General features: G+C 42.0%; 1 protein-coding gene across 1 annotated transcript; it reads right to left on the bottom strand.

Moving 5' to 3' along the window:
* Window positions 1–22: 22 nt before the first annotated feature.
* pcsk5a (proprotein convertase subtilisin/kexin type 5a) lies at window positions 23–22,237 on the bottom strand. The gene is made up of 37 exons (XM_053618713.1): window positions 21,905–22,237; window positions 19,961–20,065; window positions 19,582–19,695; window positions 18,376–18,510; window positions 18,221–18,297; window positions 18,054–18,142; window positions 17,794–17,966; window positions 17,505–17,711; window positions 17,060–17,160; window positions 15,966–16,069; window positions 15,101–15,218; window positions 14,814–15,002; window positions 14,501–14,637; window positions 14,242–14,358; window positions 14,020–14,122; window positions 13,728–13,918; window positions 13,080–13,164; window positions 12,848–12,951; window positions 11,706–11,847; window positions 11,291–11,406; window positions 11,079–11,181; window positions 10,700–10,836; window positions 10,287–10,487; window positions 10,137–10,205; window positions 9,993–10,035; window positions 9,535–9,677; window positions 8,696–8,896; window positions 8,392–8,475; window positions 7,657–7,855; window positions 7,224–7,441; window positions 6,439–6,672; window positions 5,432–5,665; window positions 4,617–4,791; window positions 4,294–4,505; window positions 3,257–3,357; window positions 2,447–2,648; window positions 23–1,315 (listed from the first exon to the last, which is right to left on the bottom strand). The coding sequence occupies exons 1-37, from the start codon at window positions 22,097–22,099 to the stop codon at window positions 843–845; spliced, it is 5,631 nt and encodes a 1,876-aa protein (XP_053474688.1). The 5' UTR covers window positions 22,100–22,237; the 3' UTR covers window positions 23–842.
* Between the last annotated feature and the right edge of the window lie 41 nt (window positions 22,238–22,278).

Genomic DNA, 22,278 nt, shown 5'->3' with positions numbered 1-22,278 from the left:
CATTCACCCACCCATTCATACACTACGGACACTTTAGACACGCCAATCAGCCTACCATGCATGTCTTTGGACTGGGGGAGGAAACCGGAATACCCGGAGGAAACCCCCGCAGCACGGGGAGAACATGCAAACTCCGCACACACAGAGCCGTGGGAATCAAACCTGGCGGTGTGAGGCGAACGTGCTAACCACTAAGCCACCGTGCGCCCTGCACAATATTTTATTGCTATAAATGACATTTATTTGTCTTTGGGCAGATTTTTTTTTTACCCTTGTCTGTGGAATGTGTGTCTTATTTGTTTTGTTCCTTTTTGGTCTGTTCTTATGTTTTATTTCAACAAAAGTCATTACATTTGCATTAAACTGAAGATATGACCACAAAAACACGTCCACACCCAAAACCATGACAGCAAACCAAGGCAAAGGACCTATTAAAGAAATGGCAACTTAATCACCATGTACATCCACAAAATAACATTTAAACAGTTAAAAGGTTTATGGTTCTGTCCACATGGTTGCCAGAAAACAAACAGTACAAGAGGTAAAGCTGGATATGTTTCAGTCAAATGTAAACGCAATACATTACAGATTAATCAGTTAATTAAATGGTACCTTTTGCCAAATTGCTAGTAAACTGTACAAACTCATGGTTACCTGATTTAGGTAAATGTGTTTAGACACTTAATTTAAATACATCATCTCATCAAATCATTTTAAGCTAGACAGTCAACCACTATTAAAATAATCCACAGTAACTTCTTTTATTGTCTGTGTTATACAGCTTGGACGTTAATCCATCTCCTGTAGCATTTTATTTCATTTGTGCTACTGATTATTTGAAGTTATAGCTCGTCATACTCCAGCTGATCGTCCTGGTCCTCGCCAAGCTGCCCGTAGCGGAACTTGCGGTACACCGTACCATCCTGCCCCATGTACACGATATCTTCATCCTCGTCATCCTCGTCATCATCATTTTGACTGGTCCGTCTGTCACGCAGGTCCACCAGCTGCTCCTCGTGTAAATACCCGTAACCAGATCCAGACCCTCCGGCGTGCCTGGATGACGTCGATGAGGATGATGTCGTACCTCCGCGGAAAATGTCCCGTCCACTGCTGTTGCCTAGTTTTTCATAACCACGAGCAACAGCAGTTTCAGGGGCCGGCCGTTTGGAGAACGAGCGTGCGACGAATACGACTACAACGCCGAGAACCAGCAGCAGCAGGATGGAGGTGGTGATGAAGATGAACATGTTGCCTGAGTGCTCCAGTTCCTCATGGTTGCGGAAGGCAAAGTTTGTGCTGAGGACACACTCACCTTGAAGGAGAGAAAACAATCTGGCTGTAGGTAAAGACGCTCCACTGAATAAATAGGTTACTACACTAAAGAAAAGGATCCTACTAGGTATCTTAGCGTGCATTCACACTTTTTCTCAACATCAAGAACTTTTTTACATCCCGACCAATCAGGTAACAGGTTTGCAGGCGAGCAAGAAAAATAAACATGGAGGACAAAGTGATGGGGGAAAAGCACCATCTTGTTAGTAAACAAATATATGGAGAATTTATGACATGTTGACTAGAAAACATTTCATCACCATATTTCATCCAACTTAAATAAAAACCTGGCTAGACTAGTATACACTGTGACTTCCCACTGTCGCACAAGCAGGCCGCCTTCTCTTGGATCTCTGTCTTCAAAGCTATAATGACAGCAAGCAAGCTCCTCGTTGCTACAGTTAAGCCATGAAATCTCTTAAAAAGATTTCTTACTGAAGCTAAATGTTAAAATCTAAAGTCTGCATAGCAAGCTAGGTTGTTAGCTGATACCAGCTAAAAATGGTAAGAGTTCTCGTCGTTATGGTTCGAGTTTGTGCATCGTGTGAGCCGTCTTAAGGCTTCAACAGTAAATATTTATATGGCTGAACTACAAAATGCTCAATCTCAATATTTTCCAGCTGAAATATTTACTGTATTTTTGCAACCAAGTTAGCAAAGAGCACTCCGAGGATTGATATTAAGCAAGTATGATGTTTGGAAAAGAAGCTATCCCAACTCCAGAGGTGAGAGGCAAACGTGCTAAACCACCGTACTTGCCCCCTCTGATAGTCTTATCATTCAATATTTAAAAGTTTGCACCCCTAAATAGGAAAATTTACCTAATGTCTATTTAATGCTGGCTGTTTGAACCAATGAATTTGCTCCTGCTTCCACGTTAGAACAATTTTGATTTGCCCATGAGCACATCTGTACACAAGGCTACACTCTGTCTATCAGGAAACTGCAATGCAGTAAAATATAAATTCCTTTAATGCAACTTAAAGCAGTTCAAATTAAAATGGTGTCTCGTGTTACTTTAATAATATCTATGCTTGGCTTTTGTAGAAAATATAGGATCTTACACAGGATATGATTTAATGTTGATTTGATTTAGCAGTAATTAACATACCCCTGGTCTGTGTACAGTTACAGCAGTCCTCTTGCACTGCCGTGGTGTCTTTCTCTCCTGCATCCTGGTCCTTACAGCAAGGCAGACAGCGCCCACCGGCGGCTAGGTTGAACTGTGCATGGCAGCCGGTGCAATTCTGTGGGCCAGGTCCCTGACACGCCAAACATGACTGGTCACAGGGTTTACAATTATAATACTCCTCCTGGTGGAAAACAATACATTGGCAAAACATGTATATAATCGAAATCCTAGTATCACTGGGATCACAAATCTCCTGGAAGTACACTGCACGTCACATTTAAGTGATATATACAGACAGATGACAGATTAAAGGAAAAATGGTGGCTCTTATGCTGTAGGGGGCATTTATTTTTAATCAAATAGATAGGTTAGGACCACTTAAAGATGAGCATCTTCATCCCATGACGAAACCTTTCTATCCTCATGAGTGTGGTCTCTTCCAAGATGACTCTGCCCCCATCCACCAGGCAGCATGGCTCACTGAATGGTTTGATTGGGATGAAAAGGGTGTAAATCTTATGCTATGGTCTTCACACCATCACACCAGATCTCAAACCAGTTGAACACCACCATAATGACAACACCAAATATCTTTTGGAAATATGTTGTTGTTGTTTTTTTTTAATCCCTTCAGCACAGTTCCAGAGACTTGCAGAATTTGTGACAAGGTATATTGAAGCTGTTGAAACTTTATTTGGGCTTTTCCTTTAATTTGCCAACCGTCAGCAGTATAGCAGGTACGTGGAGTTAGTATTAAAAGTATTAACTGCTATATTGCCAAATTGGTACCTCAGACATGTAGTATTCCCCCATTGCACAGAGCGAATCACAGGTACCCTCTGAGAATGAGTCTCCTGGATGACATGAGCTGCACTCCTTCACCCCTTTACCTACAAACGATTAGATATGATATAAGATTCTTTACAAGTAGATCAAAACAAACACATAAATAAAGACCTATCATGTGCTATTGATCCTTCAGATAATTCGTTACAAAAAACTCTTGGGTATATCCTGTTCTTAGCCAAGTTTTACTGATGATACCAAGAGCTACATATCCTTTCCCTCCAGAGAACGCCTCAGCCTTCAACACTCTGGACCTCCAACCAACCTTTTTGAAGACAGTGATTCTTGTCATCTTCAATTCACCACTTCATCACCATCAATCTTGGCTTATGGTTGCCAAGATTTTGGGGTAACAACTGACAACCATCTTGCCCTCACTTTGTCTCCTGATCTTGCAGGTTTGCTTTAACATCAGGAACATGAGACTGGGTATGTTTGGAAAATTGCAAGTTCGAATGCCAGAACCGTCTGTGGTCGGGACTCTGACTGAGCAAAGCTAGCTATGCTTTCTTGGTATAAGGGATGGCATACTTTATCTTCCTTGTCAATCAGACTGATACTAGCCAATCATGGGCTTCTGGGAGCTCACGTATAGTATGTGGAAGATGGCAAAATGCGGCCCTCCAAGTGTACTGCGCTGCCTTGTGATGGAGCCTGAGCAGCAGTTTGAAAAATATGCAGTTGTCTGGCTTCACGTGTCTCAGATCTCAGAGGAAGCATGCATTAGCCTTCACCTTCACGACAGTTTGTAGCTGTCATGTAATAGGGGAGAAATAGCTACTGGGTGGGAACTAGCAAATGACCAAATTGGGAGAAAATGGCATCCAAATAATAATAATAATTTAAAAAAACGGTTTGGCCAACCAACATAACAGGGCCAAACACAGATCCTTGAGGTACACCGGTTATCACTCTCTCCCTTCTCACTGTATTATTTTTTCATTTCATTGACATTGATCTTCTAAGAGGCGTCTCCGTACCTGTGCATGTCCTGCAGGTGGCATGGCAGGGCTCACAGGTGCTGTGGATTGTGTCATGGTAGTGTTGAGATGGACAGGAGGACACACACTGGCCCTGTTTCTTTATGAACAGCAGCCCTTCTCTACAGCTCACACACCTCTCGGCTTGTGCACACTCTGCACAGGTCGGCTCACACTGCTCACACACCCTCGACTCTTCGTCTGCGTAGTGACTTCAACAGACAAGGAGATGGGTGTGTGGGTTAGTGTGTGTGGGTTTGTGTACATCTGCTACTTCGCGATATGCTCTGTGTGTGTGTGTGTGTGTGTGTGTGTGAGTTTACCCAGGCCTGCAGATCTCCACACACTCCTTGCCCTCTCGATACAGATGAGTGCTACAGCTCAGGCACTCATGGCTGTGGCGCCCTGTGCAGCTCACACAGTTTGGATGGCACGGCTCACATCTCTGGGTCTCTCCACTAAAGAAACCTGTGGGACACTCGTTCACACAGGAACCGTCTGCAGATACATAACACAAGCTGTCCGTCAGCAGAGGGAAGTAACGACAGTTCTGATCAGTACGTCTATGTTAAAGGAACATCCATCCATCCATCCATCCATCCATTTTCTATATCCTACACAGGGTTGCGGGGAGCCTGGAGCCTATCCCAGGGAACTCAGGGCACACCCTGGACGGGGTGCCAATCCATCGCAGGGCACAATCACACACCCATTCACACACTATGGACAATTTGGAAATGCCAATCAGCCTACAATGCATGTTTTTGGACTGGGGGAGGAAACTGGAGTACCCGGAGGAAACCCCGAAGAACTAGGAGAACATGCAAACTCCGCACACACGGGGAGGAGGCAGGATTTAAAACCCCCAAGCCCAGAGGTGTGAGGCAAATGTGCAAACTAAGCCACTTTGCTTCCTGTTAAAGGAACATGACAACAATTTGATTCTGGAACATTTTCAGATAAGAGCTCAGAAGCTTGTTCCAAAAATGATATTCTTTTGAAGACAAAGAACTATTAGGGCGGAGTTTGTTGTACAAAATCTCGACCTATCAATGATCAAGCATGAGGTTTATTAACCATTTCAAATGTCGAAAGTGTAACATAAAGCCGTGGTGTATTTTTTTACACTTTGACTCACTCAGCAGGTAGTGGTTCGGGTAGCAGCTGAGGCACTGGCTGTGGTCCGGGCCGGAGCACTGTTGGCAGTGTTTGTGACACAGGTGGCACGTGCCGTCGCGGTCGCTGTAGTGGTGTGAGGGGCAACTGGTGGGCGTGGCACAGCGTCCATGCATGTCCGTTCTCAGGCCCTCTGGGCAGCTGGTGCAGTCAGTGTCCAGTGGACCTGAGCAGGTCCGGCAGGTGCTGTGACACACTGGACAACACCAGCGACAATAAAAGTAATGGATACCAAAGATGGTCAATAATAATCCAATATGATACATGCACTTGCGAATCTTTGAGTAAATGTGCCTCGTGTTGCTAGATGTAGGAAAAAAGCTTTAAATAAATGTATATATATATATATATATATATATATATATATATATATATATATAATCAATACACTCTTTCTAAAATTATTTCTAAATCGTTGAGCTCGAGAATTTTTGGTGAAGCTTTCTGAAGACGTTCATTTCGTATTTATGGAAGGAGTCTCCAGTGTCAGAGGTAAAGCTGTAGTAAAGCTGTACGTTTTCAGACACAGGAAAGTCTTCAGGATGCTACAGGCTGGTAAGAGAACAACTCTTTATAGTTGTTCTCCTTGATAGAAGTAAAAAACGTGCTTTTCGTAGATGTTTCGTAACATTAAACGTAGCTATAACTGGATAAAAATACGATATGCTGTTCTTAATTAATATAAGTGTTTACTTGTTGACAGATTGCTGTGGTATACGTGGAATAAAACATTTTAGGATGAGCTGTTATAGAAAAATAATCAACTTTGGGGTGTAAGAGCAACATCACTTTACACCACCTGTCGTTAATGAATTTCCTATAACAACCCTCCTCGTTACGTTAGTATTTTATTCCTAACACACTTTATAATAAGCATGTCATCCTGTCAGTAAACAATTGTTTACAAGTGTATTATTTTTAATACGAACATTCCAGTTACTGCTTCTTCCTGTGTGTGTTTATACTCACCCATACACTCCCCAGACCTGCTGTCTCTGTAAGTTTGTGATGGACAGGCTGACACACACGTCCCGCTGTGCAGGGTTCTGTCAGGATCGACGCAGGAGTCACAGTCGTTAGGACCCGACCCATGACAGAGCTCACAGTCTGAGTGACAACGCGCGCACACACCTTCCTCCTCATAAAATCCTCCAGGACATGCAGACACACACCCGGCCTCATGCAGAAAGTCCTCTTTACACTCTAGAGATGGTGAGCAAAAAGAGAAACCTCTCTTCAGGTGTGAATATATATTCACACAAGCTCTGATTATGATGAAGTAATAGGATGTTAAATAAAATTGCGTGTATATACACCTGAATGATATTTTTCAGGCATGACGTAAGGAATGAAACACTTTGTGATGTGTTGTTATAGGAAAATAATCACAGATGGGTGGCGTGATGCAGAGTCGCTGTTACCAGCCCAAAGGTACCACAGCAATTGCCAATGATTATACAGTACGAATGTCAGTGGGTACATATTTTTTTGATTTATTAAAGAATGACACGTACAATGTACTTTTTTGATCTGCTTCTAGGTATGTGGAATGCCGTGGAATGTTCCCAAAACAAGTTAGTTCTTGTTATCACTTCCCTCATCAGGTTTAAAGGAACGTAAGACCTTAGAGTGCATGTACTGTAAGTGTACTTCCTTCCTCATGAGCTAGAACTATTCACCATAGTACCTCAGTGCATATCCAGACACAACTGAACAACAGAAATGTAGCATTCTCTTGTGTATCTGTTCCTTACTTGTACACTGGCCTTCCTCAGAGCACTGCAGACACCCGTCTGGGCAGGGCATACACTCACCGCCCCGGAGTGTGTGTGCGGGTGGACACTCTTTCACACACTGGTGATTGTGAAGCACTAATGGTTGCTGACAGCTGAGACAGTTTGTGGCACTTTGCTCACACGATGCACAACCTGGTGCACAGCTCTTACACAAGGCTCCTGCAGGGTAGTAGCCTCTGTAAAACAAATCACACCCACACACAACTGATATACATATATGCATTTATCAGAGAATGGATTTATACATAAAATTAACATCTATGTATAACAATGGTGATACAAACTGTAGGCCAGAGGAAGCTAAATCCAGTCTGAATTCCAAATACAAACACTGCGTGCACTGAAAATGTCCATTTCTTTCACAAATATGGAATGAAAATCTGCTTTTAACCTGGTGCACTGGCGCAAACACTGTCCATTCTGCAGGTAGAGGGCGCTCTTGCGAGTAGACAAGCAGCGAGTGCAGCGTTGCTCATCCTGGCACTGGGCGCAGCCCTGAGGACACGCCTCACACTGCCAGGTCTCCTTACTGCCAAAGCTTCCAGCTGGACACCGTGTCACACACTGTTGGTCAGTACTCATATACCGTCCTGAAACACACACACCCACATACACACACATATACACACACACCTGAGCTCAAAATATTGAAATACTACAAAACAGACCAGTCTGAGGAACAGTGGATCTAAATGTCTAAGTCAGGGGTGTCCAATCTTATCCGGAAAGGGCCGGTGTGGGTGCAGGTTTTCATTCCAACCAAGCCGGAGTCAGAGAGGAGCGATGTTAAAATCATTAATATGGCAGAGAGGAGAGATGTTAAAATCATTAATATGGCAGAGAGGAGAGATGTTTTCACACTATCTGTTGTTACCCAGATGAGGATGGGTTCCCTTCTGAGTCGGGTTCCTCTCAAGGTTTCTTCCTCTTAAAACATCTTAGGGAGTTTTTCCTTGCCACCGTCGCCACTCAGTGGCTTGCTCAGTTGGGATAAATTCGCACCTTTAATATCTGTATACCATGTTGATATTTCTGTAAAGCTGCTTTGAGACAATGTCTATTGTAAAAAGCGCTATACAAATAAAATTGAATTGAATTGAATAGATGTTAAAATCATCAAACAGACCTGTGACGCAGGTGGTGCACTGATTCTTTAGCCGACCCCAGCACACCTCACATGAGGGATGGCATGCCTCACATTCTCCTTCTTCTGAATGACACACACACAAAAACAATATGGCTGTTAGTTCAAGTGTACTGTTTGGAAAATAACTCCTTAGACTCGTTAACGTATGCTGGACAGTTTCTCTTCTTGTCTTCTTACACTGTACTGTTAATTGTATGACAAATATTTGATCATTTTGACTATTTTTGCTACATTAGTTATCGTCTCTGGCCCTTTAAAGACCATAACAGTGTATGTGGCTCACCGGTGACGTAGGTTCTATCAGGACACGTCTCTTGTTCTGCTTCACACTCTCCGTTCACCATTACCAGGCCTTCATGGCATCTAACGCACTCGTCCTCCTCCGGTCCAGTGCAGGTCTTGCAGCCTGTATAACACTCCTCACACTCCTGAGTGTCCTCGTCGGCGTAAAATCCTTCTGGACACTCACGCACACACTTTCCATCTGCAGGAAACGACAAGGTAACCATGAACTTATTACTGTAATATTACTGTATTAAGCTGGTCGGGAAAAGGGACACCATATTTACCTTACTTTAGCTGTCCTGCTTTAGCAGGATTTTAGATAATGCGCTTTTATTTCCTGGTATTTACATGTAGATGTGTTACACGACATAGAACATAGCATGTTTTGTATCAGACCCCCTAATTTGTAAGCGAGCAAAAATATTGGAACATGCGACTGACAGGTGTTACTTGTTGCCCAGCTGTGTCGTGTTAGATTGACTGTTTAAACAATAAATAGCTCTGAACGACTACTCTTCGGTTTTAGCCTTCGGGATCACCGGTGAAGACTGCATTTGTTGTTAAAAAGGATAAACCGACACGAAGACCAGAGAGCTGTCTATGGGAGAAAAGCAAGCCATTTTGAAGCTGAGAAAAAAGGGAAAACCAATGAGAGGCATTGCTGCCACATACCTTTCCTATTAGTGTCACTATTTCACTGCATAACATCTGAATAATCTCTAAATAATAAGCTGTGTCTTATTATTATTACTGAGTAAAATTCTATGAGATTGTGTATATATATATATATATATATATATATATATATATATATATATATATATCACCATCCTTTACCAGATAGGAAGAAGTCCGCCTCGCACCAGTGGCATTCGTCTTCCTCACAGCTGACACAGTCATTTTCACAGGCCATACAGCTCATCGTGCCCTCCACGGCGTAGGTCTTAGCAGGACAGTTCTTATAGCAGCCTTCCTCAAACCTACAGATACACAATTAACATTTGGGTGCCAGCTAACACAAATGCTATACTAATATAAGACATTTAATAATCTCAGAGCTTCCATAATATAATAATATATAACGCAACAAAATTATTCCTCTCATATTGCAACAATTTACCAATACTAACACATTTGAATATATTAAAGAACGAAGTTGTACGTTTTATCCGTTTATAGTTACATTTAATGTTGTGGTGGTAAATAGGATGGTTAAACCTGGTTATGAATACAGTAAGTTGCTACTAAAGAAGCTACAGTATATCCCTCTATGAATCCCAACAAGTTGCTCTTACTTGTAATAGCCATCAGAGCAGGATAGACAGTTTTTGGGATTATCTGTAACACACGAGGACAGTCAGTCAGTGTCACAGAGAAATAAACAACAACAACAACAAAAATAATAATAATAATAATGTGGACCACAGTCCAGAACTTACAGAGCACACACTTCTTGCATCCTTCTTCACAGGCCATGCAGTCATCATACTCTGGGTCTTCAACCTCACCTACATACATACACACACACACCACACTATAACATGATAATAAACTTAGTAGTCGTAAATATGTAAAGTAAGCAGACTGACCCTCTCCACACTCGAGGGGCGTGCAGGTTCCTTGGCTGAGGTAGTAGGAACTGTTGCACTTTAGGCAGTGTGTGGCAGAAGAGCAACGACTGCAGTGCTCAGGACATGGTTCACATATCTTCTCTGAAGTGTGGAAATGAGCCACAGGACACGCGGTCACACACTTCCCGCCGTACAGGTAGCGGTCCTGGCCAAACCGGTCTATAAGTTTAAACAACACAGACATGCACATTTAGCAGCAGTTCAGTGGTGGTCCATTTCCATGGACCATTTCCAATGTATAGAGCTAATGCGTGTAGCTATAAAGTGGTCAGAGTGTATATTTGAAACCAGAAATGAGCATTCAAAAGCAAAAAGACACAGACAACTCTATTTAAAAAAAAACCCAAACATTTCCAGTAGTAGCCGCTCACCTTTGTCACAGCTGGTGCAGTCGGACAGGCCAGCATCCACACACTGAGCACAGGTATGGTCACACACACGGCACTGTCCACCAGACGCGTATTTACCCTCCGGGCAGCGCACGACACACTGACCCTCGTCCAACAAACTGAAACAAAACAAGAGCAGAAACAAACAGAGTTACACTTAGACACTTTATTCTATAGAATGAATTTGAAAATGCTCTATACAGTATACACTGTACATGCATATGATAAACCAACAACACAGATTGTAGCTGTATGATTCTGATGTATGTTTTAAACCTGGCGTCAATTTCCAAGCAAGGAAGGACAACTTTCATGAGAGAAGGATACACCTAAAGTAAGAATGCCGAAAACAAACCCTCACCGGGGGGATGCGCACCAGACGCAGTCATCTTTTTTTGGCCCTTTGCACTTAAGACAAGTGCTGTCACATGCGTTGCAGTTCCCATGGTCATCCTGGTACTCTCCTGGGACAAAGACACACATGCACAAACATGCACAAAAATATACCCCTTGATGTTCAATCCTTTGGTAAAATAACAACATTTGCTAATGTTTTTAAAACGACCGACTCACCATCAGCACAGTTATGAGTCAGGACGCACGCTCCATCCTGCAGCATGAGCCCTTCCACACACTCACTGCAGTTCCTTTTGCCTGGCCCTATGCAGGCTAGACAGCTCACATCACACCTGTGTAGAGCATATCAACACTCAACACTCACACATCAACGCTCATCGCCACATACATCAGATCACGGTTTGGTTGTGTGGATAATGACGAGAGACATTTTAGACAACAAGGAGAGCTGCAGAAGCAGGAAGTAAACACAAAATAAGCAGACTAGTAACTATTAAGAACCAGGAAATGACTTTAAACACACTAACGGCAGTGATAAAGATCTCAGAACCCAACAGAGACTCAACAGCAGATACACAGACATGACCAGAAAGACAGACACACACACACACACACACACACACACACATACCTCTTGCAATTGCCTTGAGTTTTTCCTGTGAGGTCAGAAGGGGTTTGTGTGGGATAAAAGCCATGACTGCAGGAGGACACACACTTCCATTCCTCCATCACATACCCATCAGCACAGCGAGTACACGACTCTAAACCTGCAGCTGAACATTATCACACACACACACACACACACACACACACACTGCTTGCAATCTGAAATTGCTTGGTTTATTTCTACTACTACTACTACTATTACTACTATTACTAATAATAATAATACAATTTGTCACAGTTTCCTCCATTATGTCACGGATCCCATGGCGACGGACAACATTTCCTTGAGTTTGTTTCCTTTTCTGTTCTAGTCCCGTCTCTGCTCTGTCCTGTCAGTAGTTTGTTAGCTGTCTGTGTTCACCTGATCTGTGTTTAGTTTGGATAACTTTGTCATACCAGTGTCTCATTGCGAAGTCTTTCCATACATTTATGTATTGAGTACCTAACTGTATATCCGTGCCTCATTTTCATGTCTTGTTCATGTTATTTCTGGTTTTGCCTGCGTTTTGATACTGATGATAGCTTATCCTGATTTATATTTGATTTGCCCCAGTAAAGCACAGAGTTTACACACTTGCGTTCTGCCTCTCACCGCATGTTGTACTTTATGTATAGAGCACCGGTCATACCATTTGTACCTCAAAGATCTTTACAATTGTGAAGTAAACAGAAATAAAATGATAGTAGCGGAATTGAAATGAGGGATAAAGCGGGATTTTGGAAACTTACACCGAGGATTCATACTTCAGATTTGATCAAGAAAGCAAAACGCCATGCTTCGGTTTTTCCTTAAATGTAATACTAGGTATTAGTATCTATATTTTGTTCTGATCGAGCTGTAGAAAGCTGTAGTAATTTCTGACACACTATTGATAAGTCTGTCGACGCTGTGGACATTCAAGAGGAAGGAAAATATATAGCTGTGTATTTTCAGTATAGCTGTGAAACATGTAAACATATTACCTTCCGGATATTAGCTAAAGGTAGCAGGTACAGTCAGAAGAGCAGTGGTCTTACCTTGTGGAACTCCACAGGTAGCACCACAGCTATTGTAAAAGGACATCAGACTTGTAAGGTTAAAGGTGTATCTATTAGTCTGTACTGTACCTGAGCAGGTGGCACAGGCTGAGTGACATGGTTCACAGGAATCCTTCTGTTCCTGATAGAAGGTTCCAGTCTTACAGCTCTTCTGGCATCTGTTTCCCATCAGGCTAAGAGAAAGAGCAAGAGAAAAAAAAGAAAGATATTTAACACTGAATCGAGCATACAGTACGATTGCCCATGTCCGCAAAGATTTCTCATCTTCAATTAAAGTAGCTTTTGAAAAGAATTTCTTTACCTTGTGCCTTCTGGGCATTCGGTGCAGACACTGAACGATGTACATTTCACACAATTGTCGCTGCATTTCCAACACACGTTCTCCTCTGTGATAGGAATTCAAACAAAACACACAGATTATTATTAATAGCTTTAGGATTCAGTCAGAAAAAAAATGGAACGTTTCGTCACATACTTTACTTAAATCTTGCAAAACAAACAAACAAACAAAAAAAACCCCTCAAATTATATGAATTTCCGTTGTTGACCATTAGCACAACTACTTTTCCATTAAACGCCAAAGGGGCGGTTCTTTGGATTGCAACGCACAAGATTCAAAGTGGAGGAAGCACTGAGATTTTAGCTTGAGATTTTCTGTAAGGATTATTTCAGTAATAAGACGTTCACAGTTTAGTCTGGATATTGGGTTGGATCATACAACTACAATATCGTTGACTTTTACCCTGTTTAAAGTTGTCAGGTTAGCTAGCATGCTAGCATCTGACGCGGACAGACACGATGAGCACGATGAAAAAAACCTCGCAATGTGCAAAATGTTGTAGGAATTTAACAAATATCATGAAATCCATTTAGAAATTAGGTTGCGTCTTACTAAACGTCAACAATTTCTTATTCTTTCCACACACTCTTCTTTCCGCTGCCTACTTGCCGTGATCGAGGTAATATCCATCTCCACAGCTGGTCACACAGTTCTTTGTCTGCTGGTCCAGATGGTAGCCAGGCTTACAGGACGAACACTGATCACCACGGCTTCCTGTACACGTCATGCAGGTAGAGTAGCACTTCTTGCACCGCTTCCTGTCCCCCCAGAAGCCCTGTGGACACTGGGACATGCACATCCTGCACAGGGATTTACCATCAGACTCACCATCAGTCTTAGGGTCTGATTCAAAAGAGTAACTTTTGAGCAATCTGTGACATGAATGAAATGAGTGTTGCACCTGGTGCCATTCTTGAATTTTAAGTAATAGTGCAAACAGGAAATACACTGATGTGGACCGGGTCCATCACAGCCGTCCTCACTGCATTCTGGATCACAAGAGCCTTTTGCAAATAGAGAAGAGTGCAAGAGAGGACAGAAATGAAGTAGCTGGCAAATTATTTACAGTACAGCTATATCTCATTAAAGTTAATGATTACAGTGAACACAGAACAAAACGCACTATTATATTCTTCAGTGTCATCATCGCTGGACATCTCAGCTGACCGGGGCTGTTCGTGCCGTTTGTACGGATGCTCAGAGGTGCCATAAAGCACCAGACTGCATTCTACGAGTTTACCTAGGCACCATGAAGAAAAAAAAAACCTCTTGAGACTTTTTATTTACATGACTGTGGCTAACAGCTCTAACCACTTCAGCCACCCAAGTTCTTGACAATACGTTTTTCTACTGGTGTAATTTTGCAAACTGATTTTGGGCACCGTGTACTCGGGCGTTCCTCCTCAGGGATGGGGTGTCTTTGATTTCTAGGATCCAGTCTCCTGCTGCTCTCTCGCCCCAGCAGTGTGTGGTCATGAACTCCCAGTTCGTAAAGGCGTCAATGGAGTGGTCATTGGGTCTGCGCAAAAAACACCAACACACAGTGATTGTTTATGTGTATCATCCTCCATAAAATTCCCTGTGTAAGTTGTATGTGCTGGATATTGAAGGGTGATGAAATCATTTTGAGCAGGTATTACATTCGTTATTTCACATATATTTTATATATGTTCAAAGATTCCAGTCAGCTCTTACCGGATGGCGAGGAGCTGAGATTTGGTTCCTGAGGGAGAGGTTAAGGTTATGGACAGATCTCCACGGTGTGGGTGTGTGATAGTGATGCGTAGGATTACATGTTCCAGATATGTCACATGCCTGCCAGGCTGGCCAGAGCAACCTAGAGACTTGTGCACCAACAGCCACACCCGATCTGGACTAATCACTCTGGGAGGTGAGAGATTAAGAGAAAAACTGAGGTCAGTCAAACACTTTATCATTATCAGTGATGGATCATTTCAAAATGATACGACGTGTAACATTACCTTGGTTTGTGTAATATGCTCTCGTCACACACATGCTGCGTGGGAACCTGTCGCCACATTTCGGCCTCTTTCACCATCGCCTCAGCATCCATCAACCCGAATCCATACAGGTGGCTCACTGTTATAGATCCATTTAATGATGAACACTTCTTTTACTACTTTCATTTCCAATATGTATCGTTATGTCATTAGAGAGCAATCTGAATCTCATTCAAATCTCATTTGTGCACAATCCTAACATTACTTCCAAATCTACACCCTGTATAGTGCCGTATTTTGGCAGTCATTTTGTAGCCGTGTGTGGAAGTAAGACAGGATATGCAGTGCCTTTGTGAAATCCCATAATGCACTGCTTAGGGTTGGTGTCCAATGTCCAGATGATGTACCCTGTGCCCAGGGTTGGTAGGGTTACTTTAAAAATGTATTTCGTAACAGTTACAAATGACTTCATAAAAAATGTAATCAGTAACGTAATCCAAGTATCACAATATGAAAGTAATGTAATCTGATTATTTTTGGATTATTTCACGGTCATATGTGCAAATAAAGTCAAGAGAAAAGCAACATGATCTAAAATACTTTTATTTAGAGCTTATTTTAGAGCTTAAATAAGGAGAGGGACTCGGGGGTAGGTTCAAAACAGTGTTACTATGAATGCAGACTTTAAAAGACTGACAAAGACACACTATTAGCATCACATAAATATATATAAATAAAATTGGTTTCGCTCTGCCCACGTTTGATATTTTTTGTCTAGGCAATATAATATGCACAGCTTTAAAGTTTCCCTGTGTCCATCACATCTGACCTAATTTATAAAGAGCATAGATTCTGGATGGGTTTTACGAAAGCCTGCTAATGTTACCATCATTTCCTGCTCCATTGGTGTGCCAGTCAGGAGCAATCAGGTGACCCCGGCGTGAAGTCTTCACGATGATATGCTGCACATCCCTCCAGGTCAGCAGAGGACTAATACCAAAGAATAAAAGTCAAAACAAAGAATTTAGCCATAAATTTCATATTTAATATTTATTTGAATATATTTAATCAATTTCAATGGAATGTATGCAGTTAGTAAGAAATAAAACAAGATGGTGTTACATGGCCAACCCAATGTTGACTATTTCCCAACAACAACATGTCCAACAGTGTTTTATTCCTCTTATATAACAGCAATTTGCCAGCGTAAACCATTTTTAATTTATTAAAGAAAGACACTGTGTACTTTTTATCTGCTTATAGTTCCATCCATCTTCTATACTGCTTATCCTTTTCAGGGTCACGGGGAAACCTGTAGCCCATCCCAGGGAGCATCGGGCATAAGGCGGGGACTGGACAGGGTGCCAATCCATCACAGGGCACAATCACATACACACTCACACACCCATTCATACACTACAGACACTTTGGACACTCCAATCAGCCTACCATGCAGGTCTTTGGACTGGGGGAGGAAACCGGAGTACCCGGAGGAAACCCCTGCAGCACGTGGAGAACATGCAAACTCTGTACTCACAATGGGAATTGAACCCTCAACCCTGGAGTGAGGTGAATGTGCTAACCACTAAGCCACCATGTGCCCTGCTTATAGTTACATTTAATATTAATATTCTTGTTCTCACTTACATTACAGCAGCTATGAACATAAATGTTCTTTTTTTCCCTCTTACTTTAAGTTAATAAGACAAGATTACGCAGTTTCTCATGTCCCGAGAAACCACAGAGTACAAAGTCTTAAAGTTGCAGCTTTACTGCCGACTGTTTTAAAGCAGTGACACTGGAGACTCCTTTCAAAAATACAAAATAAATGTTTCTTTATAGAAACCTTCAGCATATTTACAATTATAGAACCAATGATTATGTACTGTGGTAGAAAGATCATTAACACATGGTCAATTTGCTCAAAAAGCACAAACTCTATAAGATATAGCATCTTTATGTGTAGTAGTTGTGTATTACTTTGCCTCCAAAGTCAGCGCGATGATTCCAGCAGCCATGGGGGCTGAGGCCGAGGTGCCGGAGTGCTCATCAGTACATCGCTGTTTCAGGTCCGTTGTCACCTGCAAATACAATACACAGAGGACTGTCTTTATGAATTACAGCAGCAATTCAGCATCCAGTTTCCAGGTGAGGATATCCAGTGAAGCAAGGGTAAGACTTGAGCATAAACTGTTTTTGGAAGTACAGATTTTAAGATATCCATGTGGGACCAACCACAATGGTAGACCATGAGTCATCAAGTCAGTAGAGCTTTGAGTACCTGGCCTATAAAGATTTCTGCACGGTCTTAATCTCTTGCCATGATCAACTCTAAAAGCTTTAGCAAGCCTCCTATCCGTAAATATGGAGAAAAAAGCCCTGGAACATGCACTTAAAAACAGTTTGAATGCAATGAATCACTCACAATCCCGAGATTCTCGCCGCTGCTGTAGGTGGAGGCAAGAGTGGAGGAACACTCTTCCAGATACCAGGGCTTCCGGCCGCTCCGGGTGGTGCTTCCCACAGAGATGGTGTAGATGCTGTTTGTATAACCATCGCATGAGCAGTGGTCTTGATTTCTTCCCCCATTTCCTGATGCCCAGACAAAGATAGAACCACGGCCTTTCCTGCCCTGCAAGCCAAGGTGTTAGTAATCATTCCAGGGGTAAACAAATCGTCATATGAGTTTTCACAAACGACACACAGAACCTTACTTTACGTATGCCATTTTCTAAAGCAAGACCAGCAAGGCGTCCGGGACCATCCACAGTTCCACCATCATCCTCTGGCCCCCAGCTCGAGCTGTAAATATCAATGTACTCAGGGCTCAGGCTCAGCGATTTGGCCTCCACCATGTCCGTCATGTCACCATCCAACATACGGACACCTAAAGATCGAATTAGAGGTGCTTTAGGCTGAAAATATCAACTGGTTGGAAATACAGAGGTAGTGGTTTTCTAATTTGAAGACATACCACCAATCCTGGCATTGTAGGCAATTCCAGCGGTGCATAGTGAGTTGTTAGCAGTAGCAGCCACCACTCCAGCACATCTGGTTCCATGTCTAAAAGAAATTAATGACAAAATTTTGTCCAGTTTTTGTTGAATATCTTGAATATATCATTTTTAGATCTTTTCAGACCTGTTTTCATTCGTTGCATCGTATCGTGGTGTTGGGTCAGCGTCGTTCCCGTTAACATCATGGCTAGCTCGTGCGTCCTTATAGTGACACAATAACATAAGTAACCACGTAGATACAATAGGAAATATGATTGCAATAGAATATGGAGCACATACATAATTTTGCTTCAGGTCTGGATGTTGCTTCTCCACACCATCGTCCAAAATAGTGACCACAACTCCTTTCCCGGTGTAGCCTCGGCTCCATGCAGCCTTAATGTTCATGTCAGTCAGACAGTTCTGATCACAGTGCTACAATGGAATATAGGACTGATTACATGAATAATTCGAACTAATTACATGGAGAATTCCTTAAATTAGCAGTATACTCAAGAATTAAATACGTCTTTATTAAGACAGTGGATAAAAAATACAAATTGAAGTTTCCAGGACCGACATTTGCCAGATGTTTCATTCAAACCAAATAACACATGTACGTTGTGCAATTTGAACTTCGACTGGACAACCCATACTTGGTTTTCTAGTTTCTGCTCTGATGGCACTCCGAAGTAGTCCCCCATGTTCATATTTATTACACAGAATGTTGTATTTCTCATGCACCTTCTCAATCATGTGTCAATCTATGGATCAGTCAATGAAGCAGACCCAATGGACACCAATCTAAGAGGTGTTTCACCAAGTATAGCCACCTGACATGACTGTCACTGATATACTACATGAATCTACAGTCTGGGCTAGAAGGAAATCAGCCCCAGGCTCTGCTTCATACATGTCATTTTTCTTTGGTAATGAGTAATAGTTGAAATTTAAGTGTTTAAGGATATATTGCTAACCAAAGAATGTATTTTTTCTTATGCTAAACAGCAAAGACATTTATTTTGATATTTAATTTGTTGTAATCAGCTCATTAGCCAGCAAGTCAGTTTTTTCCAGGGTTATGATTTTTACACCAAATTGTACTAGCCTTAAAACAAGGTTGAGGGTGGAAAAAGAAAGTCAGTGAGTGGCAAGGTTTTGAGATCCTGTTTTAAAGCAAATTATCAGAATTAAATCTAGTCAGATATATATATAGGCTATGGTAAACAAAGGGAAAGTGTAAGTGCATTCTGTGTCTCTACGATGTACTGAATCATTTCTGTTTTAAGATGTACTGCAAAGACTGGAAGCAGAAGAAATGGGATTATGGCCACACCAGTACTCCAAAAGAGGATTATTGTATATACTGCACAAATCAGAAATGTGTGCGAACTACGGTGAACTTGTTTCCCATGTGATGACTGGGAACGAAATCAGTGCACATCAATATACACTCAGAATTTCAGATGGCGGTAATATTAAAATTGTGTTGTGAACAATACTAACAATGTACCACATGTTGTCCCATTTTGGGTCATTAAAGCTGCCGAACTGGGTCTCAGTGGTTCTGCTGATTCGTTTCACCCTCCTGTGAAGCAACTGCTGCTGGATCCACTGCACCTTTAACACCAGAAACAGTGAAATTATATCTGAGGTGCGTGATTACGTACGGTGACACAGCATACACAAATTACAGAAACGAATTTTGAAAATGAATAATTGAACATGATTAGTTAAGGCTGGCAATTTTGAGGCTGCATTAGTATATTCGTGGGCTGAGGTGTGTGTGTGTGTGTGTGTTAGCAAGCACATGTCTGTTGAAGTGTAGTCTGACCATAAACTATTCATCGGCGTCTCAGTAACAGCAGACACATGATCTGTGTACCTTGATCTCAGTGGCAATGAGGCTATGCTTCCCTCTGCTTGCTACAGTGGAACGTTTGATGGTTCTTGGGTGCAGGAAGTGGTAGTGGTCCTTAAGACCCCCAATCTGCAGTAGCACATGAAAAAGAGGATCAGTCTGTGCATCCAAGACGTGCTTGTGCAGATCTGCAGCTACATCATGACTGGCACAGGTATAAATTATGCACTCATCCTTGATGTATTCCATTGAGTCAATCAGCAGCTCACCTTACAATGCTGATAAACTTACCAACAAGGTGCAACCTGACCTAGAGGAAAATAGTCAGCGCTTAAGCCATTGGTTGATGCTTACTCGCTGATTCCACGTGGCCATAGCGCTATTATGTTGACTTGGGCTAAATGATAACTTAACCTAGATTAAAACACAGATGGCATGTCCTGTAACTCTTACACACAATAGGTCCTGTTTATTAAGCTGGATACAAACAAATGGATTCGTAAATTGCCTGTAGGAGCATTTACACAAGAAATTTGGCGTTCATGGAAATCCAGTGAGTTCAGAAAATCATTCGTATCCTAGAGAGTTTTTGAGTTTGTCGAAATTTACATATAAGGAGACTCAGTGGTTTTAACCTCAACTGAGGACGTGCAATTTTACACTATATGGCCAAGTTTTTGCCGTCTGATCATCACACCGATCTGTGCTTGTTGAACATCCTGTTCCAGATTTAGTCCCCCTTTGCTGTCATAATAAGCTCCACTCTTCCGGGAAGGCTTTCCACTAGATTTTGGAGCATGGCTTTGGGGATTTGTGTTCATTCAGCCACAAGAGCATTAGTGACGTTGGCTGACGAGACCCGAGTGCAGTTCATCCCATCTAAAAGACAAATACGACTAGCCATTAAATTAGGATAAAAAGTAATGGCGCCCTATAAAAAGTGGAAGCGTTATTCTGTGTCTGAGGTAGTCAACATGTCGCAGTGTCTGAGATGCATTATGGGAAGATTTATCGCACACCACGCTTTGGCAGCGCTCTTTCACCGTTTAGTCGTCATTTTGCCGTTTTCAGCTATGTGAGCTTTGCCTTTTATGGGGTTTTGTAAGTGTCACTGAAGGGAAATCAACTATGCCATGAATCCATGAAGAAAATCAGTGTTACGGACACTTTTGTAAATCTGGTGGAGATTTTTCGTTTGGTTTGGCCTATGAAAACATTCACACAAAAATGACTGATAAATAAGGTCCAGTGTTTGAGACGGTGTGTGAAGAAGTACTTAAACGACAGGAAAAAAGACAAGGTGATTTAAACATTTGCACTGCAACACCCTGCAGTGTGGCGATTGTGGGTCGAGGGTTAGTCTTGCATGGTTGCACACATACATTATAGAAGAGTTAGTGACCTACTGAGGTAGTCCAAAGAATGGTCAAATCATTGTCAAGATCATGACAAATCTGATGAATAAAAGTTTGTTCTTTGAAAACATAAAGTAAATCAAATCTTAACTACAATAGATGATTATTATTGGCCAAAACTTGAGCCATTTACCTCAGAAGGCCTAGGACAACCTGTCTGGCCAAAATCTAAATCATTTAGTGCATTAATCAATCTACAGTCAAAAGAGCTGAGTTAGTTTTATATGCATTAACGTGTTGTTCTAACTATAACAACTACACAGCACGTTTGTATCAATAATCTCCAATATTATCACCAACATCACCATCTCCAATCCTCTTGATGATTTAGTTCTGGCCTATTTGGCCTAGCACAATGATATATTGTTGTTTTTTTGGTGGAGACTACAAAGCACTTCTGTAAGTCACTCTGGATAAGGGCGTCTGCCAAATGCTGTACATGTAAATGTAAATGCAAAACCAAAACAAGCTGGTGATCACTGTTTAAAGCCACAGTAGGAAAAATCATGCTTTTTCAGGAAACACAGCATTACACAGCGCTGAAGTTACGTACCTGTCCCATATTCAGAAATCCATACTTTTCAGCAATCCGATCGGCATTTTCTGGACCTCCAGTGATTCTCACCGCCCAGTGGTTTGTGAATAATTGTGCCTCGCAAACCAGGAAAATGAGTGCAAAAAACATCATGAGCTGGAAAAGCGCTGCAGGTGGTCTCGTACCTAACGGCATCTTCCATTCGTTTCCCATCAAACCTCACCACGTTCATATGTAGCTATAACGTTGACGGCATTGTAAACTAAGCTCAAGAGGATCAGCAAACACACAGTAGCTCCCTACGGACGCAGTTTAAAGTGTCCTCGGTGCGTAGTGTGTGTGGATGTGAATGTGGAAAGGTCTGTAGTGTCTGTCTCAAATTACACCTACAG

This window comes from Ictalurus furcatus, chromosome 28 (genome assembly GCF_023375685.1).
Source record: "Ictalurus furcatus strain D&B chromosome 28, Billie_1.0, whole genome shotgun sequence".
In the NCBI taxonomy this organism is placed as follows: Eukaryota; Metazoa; Chordata; class Actinopteri; order Siluriformes; family Ictaluridae; genus Ictalurus; species Ictalurus furcatus.
Note: the sequence above shows the minus strand (reverse complement) of the source record. Positions and strands in the feature narration are given on the sequence as shown.

Excerpts from the sequence above, each read along its gene's own strand:
- pcsk5a (XM_053618713.1), bottom strand. The coding sequence starts at position 22,099 with ATGGGAAACGAATGGAAGATGCCGTTAGGTACGAGACCACCTGCAGCG. Across the intron at positions 20,066-21,904 it reads GATTTCTGAATATGGGACAG|ATTGGGGGTCTTAAGGACCA; the intron begins GTACGTAACTTC and ends GTGCTACTGCAG. Across the intron at positions 17,161-17,504 it reads GCGGCGAGAATCTCGGGATT|GTGACAACGGACCTGAAACA; the intron begins GTGAGTGATTCA and ends TTGTATTTGCAG.